The sequence below is a fragment of the Pseudophryne corroboree genome, chromosome 4, assembly GCF_028390025.1.
Source record: "Pseudophryne corroboree isolate aPseCor3 chromosome 4, aPseCor3.hap2, whole genome shotgun sequence".
Classification (NCBI taxonomy): Eukaryota; Metazoa; Chordata; class Amphibia; order Anura; family Myobatrachidae; genus Pseudophryne; species Pseudophryne corroboree.
In genome coordinates, this window is record NC_086447.1 from 635,021,535 (window position 1) to 635,037,911 (window position 16,377).

Sequence of the window (16,377 nt, forward strand, 5' to 3'; positions counted from 1 at the left end):
ATAGTCCCCTTCTTCCAGGTTCGCTATCACTGCTCTGAGTGACTCCATCTTGAATTTGAACCTTTTTATGTAAGTGTTCAAGGATTTCAGATTTAAAATTGGTCTCACCGAGCCGTCCGGCTTCGGTACCACAAACAGCGTGGAATAATACCCCTTTCCCTGTTGCAGGAGGGGTACCTTGATTATCACCTGCTGGGAATACAGCTTGTGAATGGCTTCCAAAACTGCCTCCCTGTCGGAGGGAGACTTTGGTAAAGCAGACTTCAGGAACCGATGAGGGGGAAACGTCTCGAATTCCAGTTTGTACCCCTGCGATACTACCTGTAGAATCCAGGGATCCACTTGCGAGTGAGCCCACTGCGCGTTGAAATTCTTGAGACGGGCCCCCACCATATCTGAGTCTGCTTGTAAAGCCCCAGCGTCATGCTGAAGACTTGGCAGAAGCAGGGGAGGGCTTCTGCTCCTGGGAAGCGGCTGCATGGTGCAGTCTTTTTCCTCTTCCTCTGCCCCGGGGCAGAAAGGAGTGGCCTTTTGCTCGCTTGTACTTATGGGAACGAAAGGACTGAGTTTGAAAAGACGGTGTCTTTTTCTGCTGATGTGGAGTGACCTGGGGTAAAAAGGTGGATTTTCCAGCCGTTGCCGTGGCCACCAGGTCCGATAGACCAGCCCCAAATAACTCCTCCCCTTTATACGGCAATACTTCCATGTGCCGTTTGGAATCCGCATCCCCTGACCACTGTCGCGTCCATAACGCTCTTCTGGCAGAGATGGACATAGCACTTACTCTTGATGCCAGGGTGCAAATATCCCTCTGTGCATCACGCATATATAGTAATGCATCCTTTAAATGTTCTATAGTTAACAAAATATTGTCCCTATCCAGGGTATCAATATTCTCGGTCAGGGAATCCGACCATGCGACTCCAGCACTGCACATCCAGGCTGAGGCGATTGCTGGTCGCAGTATAACACCAGTATGTGTGTATATACTTTTTAGGATATTTTCCAGCCTTCTATCAGCTGGTTCTTTGAGGGTAGCCGTATCAGGAGACGGTAACGCTACTTGTTTTGATAAACGTGTGAGCGCCTTATCTACCCTAGGGGGTGTTTCCCAACGCGCCCTAACCTCTGGCGGGAAAGGATATAATGCTAATAATTTTTTAGAAATTAGCTGTTTTTTATCGGAGGAAACCCACGCTTTTTCACACACCTCATTTATTTCCTCTGACTCAGGAAAAAATATTGGTAGTTTTTTCTCACCCCACATAATACCCTTCTTTGTGGTACTTGTAGTGTCAGAAAGGTTCAATGCCTCTTTCATTGCCGTGATCATGTAACGTGTGGCCCTACTGGACATTACGTTTGTCTCGTCACCGTCGACACTAGACTCAGTATCTGTGTCAGGGTCTGTGTCGACCCACTGAGGTAACGGGCGTTTTAGCGCCCCTGACAGTGTTTGAGACGCCTGGACAGGCACTAATTGATTTGCCGGCTGTCTCATGTCGTCAACAGTTTTTTGTAAATTGCTGACATTATCACTTAATTGTTTAAATACAATCATCCAGTCAGGTGTCGACTCCCTAGGGGGTGACATCACCAACACAGGCAACTGCTCCGCCTCCACATCATTTTCCTCCTCATACATGTCGACACACGCGTACCGACACACAGCACACACACCGGGAATGCTCTGATAGAGGACAGGACCCCACTTAGCCCTTTGGAGAGACAGAGGGAGAGTCTGCCAGCACACACCCAGCGCTATATATATATATAGGGATAACCTTATATAAGTGTTACTCCCTTATAGCTGCTGTTAATATATTTATTTGCTGCCAAACGTGCCCCCCCTTCTCTTTTTTACCCTGATTCTGAAGCAGGACTGCAGGGGAGAGTCAGGGAGCCGTCCTTCCAGCGGAGCTGTGAGGGAAAATGGCGCTTGTGTGCTGAGGAGATAGGCTCCGCCCCTTCACGACGTCCTTATCTCCCGCTTTTTTGTGTAAAATGGCAGGGGATTAAAATACATCCATATAGCCCAGGAGCTATATGTGATGTATTCTGTTTTGCCACCTAAGGTATTCTGTTATATTGCGTCTCAGGGCGCTCCCCCCCCAGCGCCCTGCACCCTCAGTGACCGGAGTGTGAAGTGTGCTGAGAGCAATGGCGCACAGCTGCGGTGCTGTGCGCTACCTTAGTCTGAAGACAGGATGTCTTCTGCCGCCGATTTCACCGGACCTCTTCGTCTCTTCTGGCTCTGTAAGGGGGACGGCGGCGCGGCTCCGGTGACCCATCCAGGCTGAACCTGTGATCGTCCCTCTGGAGCTAGTGTCCAGTAGCCTAAGAAACCCGATCCACTCTGCACTCAGGTGAGTCCGTTTCTTCTCCCCTTAGTCCCACGATGCAGTGAGCCTGTTGCCAGCAGGACTCACTGAAAATAAAAAAAACCTAACTAAACTTTTATTCTAAGCAGCTCAGGAGAGCCACCTAGATTGCACCCTTCTCGGCCGGGCACAAAAATCTAACTGAGGCTTGGAGGAGGGTCATAGGGGGAGGAGCCAGTGCACACCACCTGATCCTTAAGCTTTTATTTTGTGCCCTGTCTCCTGCGGAGCCGCTATTCCCCATGGTCCTTACGGAGTCCCAGCATCCACTAGGACGTCAGAGAAATTAGACAAAAGAAACCCATATATCAGAACAGGTGGCTAAGGGGTACGTGTTCGGGAAGATGTACAATAACACCCTGTGCATACCACTATTCCTAAGTGTACATGCAAAGCCCATACATCCTCGCCTCTATCAGCACATTCAAATAGTGCTGTGTGCTTAAACAATTAAGCACCATGTGCAAGATGGTATCTGCATAGTCTCAATTACACAGACAGCTGCTGTAATCAAAAAATATTTCTATATTAACAGTGTATATCTGGACATTGATATATACACCAAAAGTTATAATCAGTATCCAATAAATACCTATAGGTCCAAAAAGATGCACATGGGGCAGCGCCTGGGCTAAGCGTTCTCCCACGTAAGGTCCATAGTTACAAGGTCTCAATTATAAAAGCAGACAGCTGCTGTAATCACAAAACATCTCTGATTTAACAATGCATATCTAAACATTGGTGTATGCATCATGGATCATAATCAGTATCCAATAAATACCTATAGGTCCAAAAAAGGTGCACATGGGGCAGCACCTGGGCTAAGCGTTCTCCCACACAAGATCCATAACTACAAAAAATAAATCCAAATCAGTAAACTACTCAATCATCAATATTCAACAATGTGACGGACCCAAGGTAATTACTCACAGATTCACATGGAACACCGCATATGCCAGGGCTGCATACACATGCTTAAACTATGCAGGAGGTTTATATACCCCATGACCCGGAAGTACCTCGGGTGGATGGGGTCAGCGCCAATCATCGCCAAAATTGTCATCAAAGCCTTCACTACCCGTAAAACCCCGTTCGCCACTCGCTCAGGGGACTAGGTGAGACACCTTCAATGAGTGTGTCTACACTCATAGTCACCATGCCGCCTGCAGTGGAGACAAGCAGCGCTCCACGCGCCGGAAACCGGAAGTCCCATGTGTTCCAGTGGCGAAAGCCGGTGGAACGCATGCTGCAGCCACTGTTATGGATGAAAAAAAAGTTATATATGCAAAATCATATACCACAGTCAATGAGTGCATCTACACTCATGATCATCACACTGTAGGCAGCGGGGGCCTGACCGCGCTCCACACACCGGGGCCCGGAAGTCGGAAGTCCCATGCGTTCCAGCGGCCAAAGCGGTGGAACGCAAGCTGCTGGCACTATTCAGGGATGGAGAAGGATAAGTAATGTGTAATAGATGGGGGTTTTATATTGGAAGATCGGATAATCAGATCATTCCTCAAATAATAACATAAATGAGCCATCCATCAACCAAAAATGATATATGGTTCCAAAAAAATATCAAACATTGAAAAATATGTAAAAAGATCAAAAATTGTTATAGGGGACCCAGGAGGTAGCAGCAGCAATATCAATACAAAAACCAAACACAAACAAGGACATACAATAGACAATTACAATTAAAAAACAAACCATATAGTTAAACAAACCTATATAGTAAGCAATCCACATCTACATATTATATACAGACATCAATCTTCATATAATACGTCAAAGGAATAGATTCCATTGATGCTGCAGACGTAATGTTCATGGATGATGGCTAGAGTAATGGGAAACTCGTAGGCAAACTCCTAATGGATTATGTTAATTGAGCCTCCTAGGGGATATGGTGTCCAGTTCATTAATTCAATAACATTCCCTTTGTTTAAGCTGCCTCACTCGATCCCCTCCTGTGGACAATGGTGGAACCCAGTTGATGAGCTTGCACTTTAAACTAGCCACTTGATGCTTGGCTTCTAAGAAGTGGCGTGCGACGAGTTTATCAGATGTTCCACTATTTAATGCAGTGTGTATAGAGGACCGGTGGTTAGCCATCCGGTCTCTAAAATTCTGCATGGTCAACCCCACATAAAGAAGCCCACATGGACATTTCAGTATATAGATGACATGGTCCATTCTGCAGTGTAAAAGAAATCAGATCTTAATTGTGGTCCCGGTATGGGGGTGATTAAACGTCGGTCCCACCATCATCGATCTGCATGTCGTGCAGTTGCCACAAGAGAAACACCCTGGTTTCAGTGTATACAATTGTGTATGAGTTAACTTTGCTTCTGGATACATGGTGGGTCTCATCAACATTTGTTTCAAGTTCGGGCCTCGCCTATATGCCAGCATAGGCGGTTTCATATGAGTGAACGGTAAAGTAGACCGTTCACTCATAGAGGTGAGGATAAATGGGCTTTGCATGTACACTTAGGAATAGTGGTATGCACAGGGTGTTATTGTACATCTTCCCGAACACGTACCCCTTAGCCACCTGTTCTGATATATGGGTTTCTTTTGTCTAATTTTATGTACTAGCAGTATTATTTTTGAAATAAGCATTGTCACGATTATTGTTATATATTGGGACCTGGGAGGCTCAGTCATGTTTTGTTCTATTTTTTTCTAGATATACTTCTAACTATTATGAATTGCTATACCAAGATTGGATTTGATGATTTATGTATGGCCTTTCTTGAAAAAGATCCTTGCTTTGGATCGAAACGTCAAAACTTATAAGGCTACAATAAAACATTGGGGTATATGCAATTGTGGTCGAATTCCCGAAATTGGCGAATTTCGGGTCATTTTCGACCAAAAAAAAAAATTCGCCTATGCAATGCAGTGCTTTCCGACCAAAAAACGGACTTTCAAAATTCGACTTTTTGAAATTCGACTTTTTGCAAATTCGACTTTTCTGCAATGATACAAGTGCTGCAATTCGACCAAAGCATATTCAATTCAAGTTTGGAAATTCGACAGCAGTGCTTTTAGACAGCAAATTCGTCATTTTCAATCCGCCACACTTTGGAGGGTGAAAACAAATAAAAAAATTTTAAACATGTTTTTTTTGGTGTTTTTTTTTTTGGGAATAGCAGATCTATTTATATTAGAAGGGATTAGGTATTTTTTTTTTTTTTTGGGGGAGGCACAAATATTATTTATATATTTTTTAAAATATTATTTTTATTTTTATTTTTTTTTATTGCTGGAACGGTAAAATCAGAAAAAAAAATGGCGTGGGGTCCCCCCTCCAAAGCATAACCAGCCTCGGGCTCATTGAGCTGGTCCTGGTTCTAAAAATGCGGGGAAAAAATTGACAGGGGATCCCCCGTATTTTTAAAACCAGCACCGGGCTCTGCGCCTGGTGCTGGTGCCAAAAATACGGGGGACAAAAAGAGTAGGGGTCCCCCGTATTTTTAACACCAGCATCGGGCTCCACTAGCTGGACAGATAATGCCACAGCCGGGGGTCACTTTTATGCCGTGCCCTGCGGCCGTGGCATCAAATATCCAACTAGTCACCCCTGGCCGGGGTACCCTGGGGGAGTGGGGACCCCTTCAATCAAGGGGTCCCCCCCCCCAGCCACCCAAGGGCCAGGGGTGAAGCCCGAGGCTGTCCCCCCCCATCCAATGGGCTGCGGATGGGGGGGCTGATAGCCTTTGTGATAAAAAAAAGATATTGTTTTTTCCATTAGTACTACAAGTCCCAGCAAGCCTCCCCCGCAAGCTGGTACTTGGAGAACCACAAGTACCAGCATGCGGGAGAAAAGCGGGCCCGCTGGTACCTGTAGTACTACTGGGAAAAAAATACCCAAATAAAAACAGGACACACACACCGTCGACAGTAAAACTTTATTTCACACTACCGACACACACATACTTACCTATGTTCACACGCCGACATCGGTCCTCTTCTCCATGTAGAATCCACGGATACCTGAAAAGCAAAGTTCAATATACTCACCTCAGCCATGGTCCAGAGATAAATCCACGTACTTGGCAAAAAAAGAAAACGCAAATACCCGCTCCAGAACGGACTGAAAGGGGTCCCATGCTGACACATGGGACACCTTTCCACGAATGAGAACTGTCAGTGACAGCTGTCACTGACAGGTCTCTAAGCCAATCAGGAAGCGCAACTTCGTTGCGCTCACCTGATTGGCTGATCGCTGTGACAGCGCATCGCACAGCTCCCTCCATTATATTCAATGGTGGGAACTTAGCGGCTAGCGGTGAGGTCACCCGCCGGTCAGCGGCTGACCGGCGGGTGACCCCACCGCTAGCCGCAAAGTTCCCACCATTGAAAGTAATGGAGCGGCTTTGCGAGGCGCTGTCAGAGTACAGACGGCGTCCAGCCAATCAGGTGAGCGCCACGGCAGTAGCGCTTCCTGATTGGCTGAAGGGACATCAGTGACAGGAGTCACGTGATGTCCCGGCATTCGGGGAAAGGAGTCTAATGTGAAAACATTGGACCCCTTTCATTAGTCCGGTGGATCGTGTTCGGTTTGTTTTTTTACAAAGTACGTGGATTTACCTCTGGACCTGGACCTCTGGACGCTGGAAGGTGAGTATAATTTTTTGACAGGTACCCTCGGATCGTCGGAGATCGTTGCAGTCGGCGTGTCAACACAGGTAAGTATGTGTGTGTCGGCGTATGAAATAAAGTTTTACTATCAAGGTGTGTGTGTCCTGTTTTTATTTTGGTATTTTTTTTCCAGTAGTACTACAGGTACCAGCGGGCCCGTTTTTCTCCCGCATGCTGGTACTTGTGGTTCTCCAAGTACCAGCTTGCGGGGGAGGCTTGCTGGGACTTGTAGTACTACTGGAAAAAACAATATCTTTTTTTTTATCACAAAGGCTATCAGCCCCCCCATCCGCAGCCCATTGGATGGGGGGGGACAGCCTCGGGCTTCACCCCTGGCCCTTGGGTGGCTGGGGGGGGGGACCCCTTGATTGAAGGGGTCCCCTCTCCCCCAGGGTACCCCGGCCAGGGGTGACTAGTTGGATTTTTGATGCCACGGCCGCAGGGCACGGCATAAAAGTGACCCCCGGCTGTGGCATTATCTGTCCAGCTAGTGGAGCCCGATGCTGGTGTTAAAAATACGGGGGACCCCTACTCTTTTTGTCCCCCGTATTTTTGGCACCAGCATCAGGCGCAGAGCCCGGTGCTGGTTTTAAAAATACGGGGGATCCCTGGCCGATTTTTCCCCTGCATTTTTAGAACCAGGACCAGCTCGATGAGCCCGAGGCTGGTTATGCTTTGGAGGGGGGACCCCACGCCATTTTTTTTCGGGTTTTTCCCCGTTTTTTCCCGTTTTTTAAAATCGCGGCAAAATCCGCCAAATCGGCCGATTTTCGCCCGCGACTCTGGCGAATCCGTTTTTCATTGCATATGGTGAATTCCGGAAGCCACCTTCCGGAATTCACCTGGCGAATTTGGTCGAATTGAAAAAACGGCGATAATTGCCGCGAATTCGCCCGCTATTGCATATACCCCATTGTCTTGAAGAAATGTTTGGACTTTGTATACAGTGAGAGTGCACCCTCCACCACGTGGAATCCTCGTCTACATTTGCGGACATTTCGTCTGTTGGGAGCACCCACCCTTGGGAACATTGATGAGAGTGCAGAACTTTCTCGTTTATAAATATATATATATATATAAGAAGGAGATTTATGGTAAGAACGTACCTTTGTTAAATCTCTTTCTGCGAGGTACACTGGATTCCACAGGGATAACATCGGGGTGAAGAGTTGGATCTTGATCCGAGGCACCAACAGGCTAAAAGCTTTGACTGTTCCCAGGATGCATAGCGCCACCTCCTCTATATCCCTGCCTCCAGGCACTGGAGCTCAGTTTTGTTTACCAGTCCAATGCAGTAGCAGGTAAGAGAGATGTCAACAGTTAGTACCCACATACACTACATTCTCACAACAGGAGAAGATACCAACGGCTAATGCCATACAAACCCAAAGAAGCTAAGTGCGTCAGGGTGGGCGCCCTGTGGAATCCAGTGTACCTCGCAGAAAGAGATTTAACAAAGGTAAGTTCTTACCATAATTCTCTTTTTCTGCCGCAGGGTACACTGGGATTCCACAGGGATAACATTGGGGATGTCTTAAAGCAGTTCCTCATGGGAGGGGACGCACTGTAGTGGGTATAAGAACCCGGCGTCCAAAGGAAGCATCCTGGGAGGCGGAAGTATCGAAGGCATAGAACCTTATGAACGTGTACACTGAGGACCATGTAGCCGCCTTGTACAACTGTTCAAGAATTGCACTACGGCGGGCCACCCAAGAAGGTCCAACAGACCGAGTAGAATGGACTTTGATGGTAGCAGCAGCTGAAAGGCCAGCCTGTACATAAGCATGTGCAATCACCATTCTAATCCATCTGACCAAGGTCTGCATGTTAGCAGGCCAGACACATTTGTGAAAACCAAAAAGATCAAAGAGAGAATCAGATCTCCTAAGAGAATCTGTTCTCTTCACATAAATACGGAGAGCCCTAACACATCCAAAGACTGCTCTTTGGAGGATAAACCTGGAGAGGTAAAAGCCAGAACAACAATCTCCTGGTTAAGGTGGAAAGACGATACCACCCGGTCAAGGTGAAAAATCAGAAAGGGTGACCGACAGGACAAGGCACCCAAGTCTGAAACCAGTCTAGCATAGGCAATAGCCGGCAGAAAAAAAGACCTTAAGAGTAAGCCATTTAAGGTCCACAGACTCAAACGGTTCAAAATGAGTCTCTTGTAAGGCATCCAGAACAACCGACAAATCCCAAGAAGCCACAGGCGGGGCATAGGGAGGTTGAATCCGTAAAACGCCTGCGTGAATGTATGAACATCAGGCAGGTTCGCAATTTTTCTATGAAACCATATCGAAAAGGCAGAAATATTAACCTTGAGGGAGGCTAGACAAAGGCCTAAGTCCAGGCCCTGTTGCAGAAAAGCCAAAAGTTTGGCAGTACTGAACCTGTATGCATCATAATCGTTAGTCGCACACCAAGCAAAGTAAGAATTCCAGACCTTATGATAAATCTGAGCATAGTTTGAATGAACACCTCAGAAAAACCTTTGGACCTCAGTACTGAAGCTTCAAGAGCCACACCATCAAATCCAGCAGGGCCAAATCCTGGTAGACACAAGGGCCCTGAATGAGGAGGTCTGGACGCTGTGGCAGCAGAAGAGGACGCTCTATCGAGAGACCCTGCAGGTCTGAGAACCAATGCCGTCTGGGCCATGCTGGAATGATTAGAAGTAGTATTCCTCCTTCTTGCTTGAACTTCCTTATCACCCTGGGCAGAAGTGACACTGGAGGGAACACGTACGGCAGCCAAAATATCCATGGAATTGCCAGTGCATCCACTAACGCTGCTTGAGTATCCCTTGTCCTTGCTCTGAAGACCGGAACCTTGTGATTGTGTCAAGACGCCATCAGGTCTACATCTGGTAGGCCCCACTTGTCCACTAGGAGTTGAAAGACTTCAAGATGAAGACTCCACTCTCCGGCGTGTATGTCCTGATGACTGAGGAAGTCCACTTCCCAGTTGAGGACTCCCGGATTAAACACTGCCGATATGGCTGGCGGATGGCGTTCCGCCCAATGAAGGATTTTTGACACTTCCATCATTGCCATGCGGCTTCGAGTGCCGCCTTGATGAGTTATGTACGCCGCCGTGGTGGCGTTGTCAGACTGTATTTGAACAGGCCTGTTCTGTACCAGAGGTAGGGCTAGTGTCAATGCATTAAACACTGCCCGCAATTCTACAATGTTTATCTCGAGGAGAGATTCCTCCCTGATCCACCGACCCGGAAGAGAGTGTTGCTCCAACACCGCACCTCAACCCTGCAGACTGGCATCCGTCATGAGAAGGACCCAGTTGGAGATCCAGAAGAGACGACCCCTGCTCAGTTGCTGGTCCAGTAGCCACCAGGTCAGTGACAGGCGGACCACCGGAGTCAAGGAGATCAAGTGAGTCCTGATCCGGTGAGGCAGGCAATCGCAGTTGGAAAGGATTAACCTCTGTACAGGGTGGGAGTGAAATGGAGCGTACTCTACCATGTCGAAAGCCGACACCATGAGCCTTAGTACTTGCATCACCGAGTGTATCGACACACGTGGGTGGGATCGGAAGCATCTTATCTTGTCCTAAAGTTTCAGAACCTTCTTCGGAGACAAAAACAACCGCTGGTAGTGGGTGTCCAATAGTGCTCCCAGGTGCACCATGCTCTGAGCAGGGACCAGGGAAGATTTCTTCCAGTTGATGAGCCACCCGTGGGCTTGCAGGAATTGGACCGTCGGTTCCAGATGACGAAGGAGAACCTCCGGCGAGTTCACCAGGATCAACAAGTTGTTCAGATACGGCAGCATCCTGATAACCCTACGGCAGAGTAGAGCCATCATGACCGCCATGACCTTGGTGAAAATTCTTGGAGACATGGTCAGACCAAACAGTAAGGCCTGGAATTGAAAATGTAGGTTGTCAATAGCAAACCGCAGGTATCGCTGATGCGATACTGCAATAGGTATATACAGGTAAGCATCCTGAATGTCCAGGGATACCATATTGTCCTAGGGCTCCAAAGCCAGAACAAAAGAGCTAAGACTTTCCATACGGAATTTGGAAACTTTCACAAATTTGTTCAAAGACTTGAGGTTGAGAATGGGGTGGGAAGATCAATTTAGTTTTTGAACTAGGAACAGCGTTGAATAGCATCCCCTGCCTCTCTGAGTCAGAGGAACACTGGCACTATCACTCCCGTGTCCAGGAGGGATTGTATCACCAGATGGAGAGTTTTTGCTTTTACCGGATCCGAAGAGACGTTTGTTGAGCAAAACTGGCGAGGGGGACATTTCTTGAAAGACATGCCGTATCAATGAGCGACGACTTCCCTTACCCAGGCATCCGAAGTGGTCTGTGACCATACCTGAGCAAACCGTAGAAGTTCGCCTCCCACCCTGTGATCCCCCAGGGGGAGGCCCACCCGGTCATGCAGCAGGCTTGTCTGTTTTGGAAGCAAGTTGACGGGCAGTCCAGGCACATTTAGGTTTGGGCTTAGTGAATTTGGAAGTGCGAGCCTGTTTCGGGTACGCCTGACCCTTTACTTCACCCGGAGGTCGAAAGGAACAAAAGTAAGTACTCTTAGCCTTCAGATCCGAAGGGGTAGTACTAGGTAGACATGCAGTCTTAGCAGATGCTAATTTACCAACAATATTATTGAGGTATTCCCCAAAACGTATGTTTCCCTTAAAAGGGATGTCAAAGTCAAAAAATATTACATAAAGAGAACATACAAACCACACATGGTAACACACGCATTTACACGGACATGCCACAGAAATGGATTCAACACTTATTTCATACAGTACATAATTATAATAATATCAAGCACCAGACATCATGGTTATTTAAAATCACCTAATGAATTAATGTCATGAATGTGTATTATTTGAACGGAACCAGATACACCTGTCATGTTTACTTTTAAAACAAGCAGATTGGTGTGTAGATTAATTTGATACTTGTTATTAAGTTGTAGGACATTGCAGCGGATAGTTATGATTGAATGTATAAAAGCTAAAATCACTTTGTTAGAACAATGAATGATACAGTGAACAGGGCTGAACCTGATCAGCATATGCAAAGAAACTGGTGACTCATGAGTCCCCTCCCCCAGAAACTAGACAACATATTGATTACACTGGAGCCCACTTGCTTTTTGGACTCAGACAGAGATGGAGGTCTTGCATGATTTTACAGAGGAAAGAGAGGAAGAGAGAGTCATATGGAGAGACAAACTTATATGAGAAAGACCTGGTAATTGTATCGCTGGCATTTAACTGTAACTATATGTAACTGTGTTTTAACTATGTTCTACAGTGGGGATCGAAAGTTTGGGCACCCCAGGCAAAAATTCATTTTAATGTACAAAAAGAAGCCAAGGAAAGATGGAAAAATCTCCAAAAGGCATCAAATTACAGATTAGACATTCTTATAACATGTCAAAAAAAGTTTGATTTTATTTCCATCATTTACACTTTCAAGAGAACAGAAAACAAAAAATGGCGTCTGCAAAAGTTTGGGCACCCTGCAGAGTTAATGCCTTGTACTGCCCCCTTTTTTGTAAGGTAAACCTTCCACATGCCTCTTTTAGTCGGCATCACCTGTTCCACAGGACACTTCTAGCAGAAATTGACATAGCGTTGACTCTAGAACCCAGTAGACTAATGTCTCTTTGGGCATGTTTTATATATATATATATATATATATATATAAGACAGCATCTTTTTTATTTATATATATATATATATATATATACATACATACATACATACATATACTAGGGACAATACCATGATATCCTTATCTAGGGTTTCAATCTCTGCTGATAAGGTATCTGTCCACGCTGCTACAGCGCTATAGACCCATGCCGACACAATCGCCGGTCTGAGTAGTGTACTAGAATGTGTGTAAATGGACTTCAAAGTACTTTTACTGCATGCTATCTGCAGGATCCCTGAGGATAGCTGTTAAGTCAGCGCTACCTTTTAGGTAAACGTGACAAAGCTTTGTCCACCCTAGGGGAAGATTCCCATCGTATCCTGGCCCTAGTAGGGAAAGGATACTCCCTGAGAATTCTTTTTGGGAAGCTGCAGCTTCTTGTCTGGAGATTCACGCTCTTTTTCTTTATGAGAGGAGGAAAATTTACCTCAGCTTTCTTCCCCTTAAACATGTGTACCCTCGTGTCAGGGACAGATGAGTCATCAGTGATATGCAAAACATCTTTTATTACAATAATCATATATTGAATACTTTTCTGCCAGTTTTGGCTGTAACTTTGCATTATCGTAGTCGAGACTGGAGTCAGACTCCGTGTCGATATCAGTGTCTATTATTTTGGATAGTGAGCATTGTGAGACTCTGAAGGTGTCTGCGACATAGGGACTGTCTGTTCTCTAATCTTTTGTGCAATAAATTTACCTTAGCACTTTATTTCACATATCCAATCAGGTGTCGGCATTGTCGACGGAGACACCACTCACACACACATTTGCTCCATCTCCTCCTTAGGATAGCCTTTTACCTCAGACATGTCGACACACACGTACCGACACACCACACACTCAGGGAATGCTGATCTGAAGATAATTCCCCCACAAGGCCCTTTGGAGAGACAGAGAGAGAGTATGCCAGCACACACCCCAGCGCTATATGACCCAGGAAAAAACACAGCAATTTAATGTTTACCCAGTAGCGCTGTTATTATCTGCGCCAATTTATGTGCCCCCCCTCTTCTTTAAAACCCCCTCTTCTACCGTGGTATAAGCAGGGGAGAGTCCAGGGAGCTTCCTCTCAGCGGTGCTGTGGAGAAAAACATGGCGCTGGTGAGTGCTGAGGGAGAAGCCCCACCCGCTCGACGGCGGGCTTCTGTCCCGCTAAAAGTGTAAAATTGGCGGGGGCTCATGCATATATACAGTGTCCAGCTGTATATATGCTCCTTTTGACAAATAAGAGGTTCATATTGCTGCCCAGGGCGCCCCCCCCCCTGCACCCTTACAGTGACCGGAGTATGTGAGGTGCGTGGGAGCAATGGCGCACAGCTGCAGTGCTGTGCGTTACCTCAGTGAAGATCATGAAGTCTTCTGCCGCCTCTGAAGTCTTCTTTTCTTCTCATACTCACCCGGCTTCTATCTTCCGGCTCTGCGAGGGGGACGGCGGCGCGGCTCCGGGACGGACGGAGAGGGTGAGATCCTGCGTACCAATCCCTCTGGAGCTAATGGTGTCCAGTAGCCTAAGAAGCAGGACCTAGCTTCAGAGAGTAGGGCTGCTTCTCTCCCCTCAGTCCCACGATGCAGGGAGTCTGTTGCCAGCAGAGCTCCCTGAAAATAAAAAACCTAACAAAATACTTTCTATCAGTAAACTCAGGAGAGCTCACTGAAAAGCACCCAGCTCGTCTAGGCACAGTATCAAACTGAGGTCTGGAGGAGGGGCATAGAGGGAAGAGCCAGTGCACACCAGGAACTAAATTCTTTCTTAAAGTGCCCATATCTCCTGCGGAGCCCGTCTATCTCCATGGTCCTTACGGAGTCCCCAGCATCCTCTAGGACGTTAGAGAAATACTTAAGTGTCTGTAGAATCACAGCGCTGATGAAACAGGCAGATTTACAGAGGAGATCTTGCCCTGCAGTCCTGGAGACCAGTCGCAGCTACTGATAAGATGGCACCCAGCGTCTCAGTCAGGGAGAGTGTGAGGCAGCTCCAGGGCGGGAACACCAGCAGTATATGGCGGCCGGAGCTGGTGGAGGGGCTACAGGTCCAGCGCCTTATCACCTATGCTGGTCCTCACCACCGGGTACTATTGAGCCTTTTTTTAATTAGATAATATATTATCCGAAATGTGCTCCCCTGCCCTGGTGGATATAGTGGGGTCCCTGTATGGCCAACTCTAAAACTGAGCTCACAGTGCATGAAGGAGGGGTTATATTGAGGAGGCCCCGCAATCCATCCTGGGATAGTCTAAAGCTTTACCCTGTTGGTGCCACTGGATCAAGATCCATCTCTATACCCCGTTGTATTCCCTGTGGAACACAGTGTACCCCGCTGCAGAAAATACATATTCTTCTAAAATAAGGTGCGCTCGCATCTTAAGGGTTGCCCCTTGTTGCCAGACATCACACGCAGCTGCTGCGATCTGAAACATGGCGAACTGGCCGTGGCCCGTCCTGTAAATGGTCTGGACACACCTGCTTTGTCCGGTCCGTGGCCCCCCTTCCCCCAACGCCGCCCCAACCAAATAGCGATTCAGTGTCCAGTGCTGAATTAGGCCCATAATCTCCAGGAATTTGCCTTTTGGTATTTGGTATGGTTTCCCAGCTGTTGTACTACTTCAAAAATACCATTCACTACAGCTTACATTTTAATTAATATCTATATATAATAGGTATGTTTCACACACACATATAAATGTATACATACATGCATATGCGGGTTGGGTACGAAATCCCGGCAGTTCCTAACAGAAGACCAACAGTGGGATCCTGATGGACAGAACCCTGACATATCCTGGTAGATATTTTTACCCTACCCCTCCTGCAGCCTAACCCTATCCACCCCCCCCCCCCCCCACACACACACACATATATACAGTCTAACCCTAACTCCCCCTTACCCCCCACTCCGGTCAGCCTAACACTAACCTCCCCCACCCCCGCAGCCCAACCCTAAATCCCGTACTTATCCCCAGGATCGTCCCGGATTTTGAACAACGGGATCCCACTGTCAGTCTTTTCTCAGGATCCTGACTGCCATGATTTTGACCGCATTGTGCATATATTATACACCCACACAAACACACAAACAAACCCATGCTCACAATAAAAACATGTTTTCTGTATTTATGTCATGACAAATGTGGATGTCAATTCACTAGAACATACTGTATGTTATACACATATTAAAAGGCTACACAATGTCCACTAAAAAAGTTGAGATGATTTACCTCATCTTGAGTAAGGAATATTTCATTATGTAAAGGTTCCAAGTATAATTCAAAAAGGCAACTTAAATCCTGCAGGGAAAAAAAATAAAAATAAATTTTTTACTACATTTTTCAAAAAAATAAGTAAGAATTCTGAGAACACACAACCAAAAACAAATACTGTGCGTCTATATAACTTTTAAAAGGTTATCCAATTAGCCCCGATGTCGATTTAGCTGATGAAAATGGGCGGATACCCAATTATAAGATGAAATTGGACTGGTAATCATGCAAAAACACATGAGATCGGGGATAAATCCCCAATCCCACGTGTTATCGTGGCTCCGACAGGCCACATCGCGGATTATGCTCAGGCTCCTGAGGACCCCCAAGCATAATCCCAGATACGTGCTGGCATCGGCGGGAGGAGTGAGTCGCATCAGG

At 46.7% G+C, this 16,377-nt stretch overlaps 1 protein-coding gene across 1 annotated transcript in view; it reads right to left on the reverse strand.

Annotated features, from left to right (window-relative positions):
- Positions 1-16,377, reverse strand: part of TIAM2 (TIAM Rac1 associated GEF 2) — a 1,049,207-nt gene that overhangs the window by 148,532 nt on the left and 884,298 nt on the right. Inside the window, exon 19 of the mRNA XM_063917712.1 lies at positions 15,955-16,023. Within this exon, the coding sequence (XP_063773782.1) occupies positions 15,955-16,023 (69 nt within the window). The remainder of the gene's footprint in view (positions 1-15,954; positions 16,024-16,377) is intronic.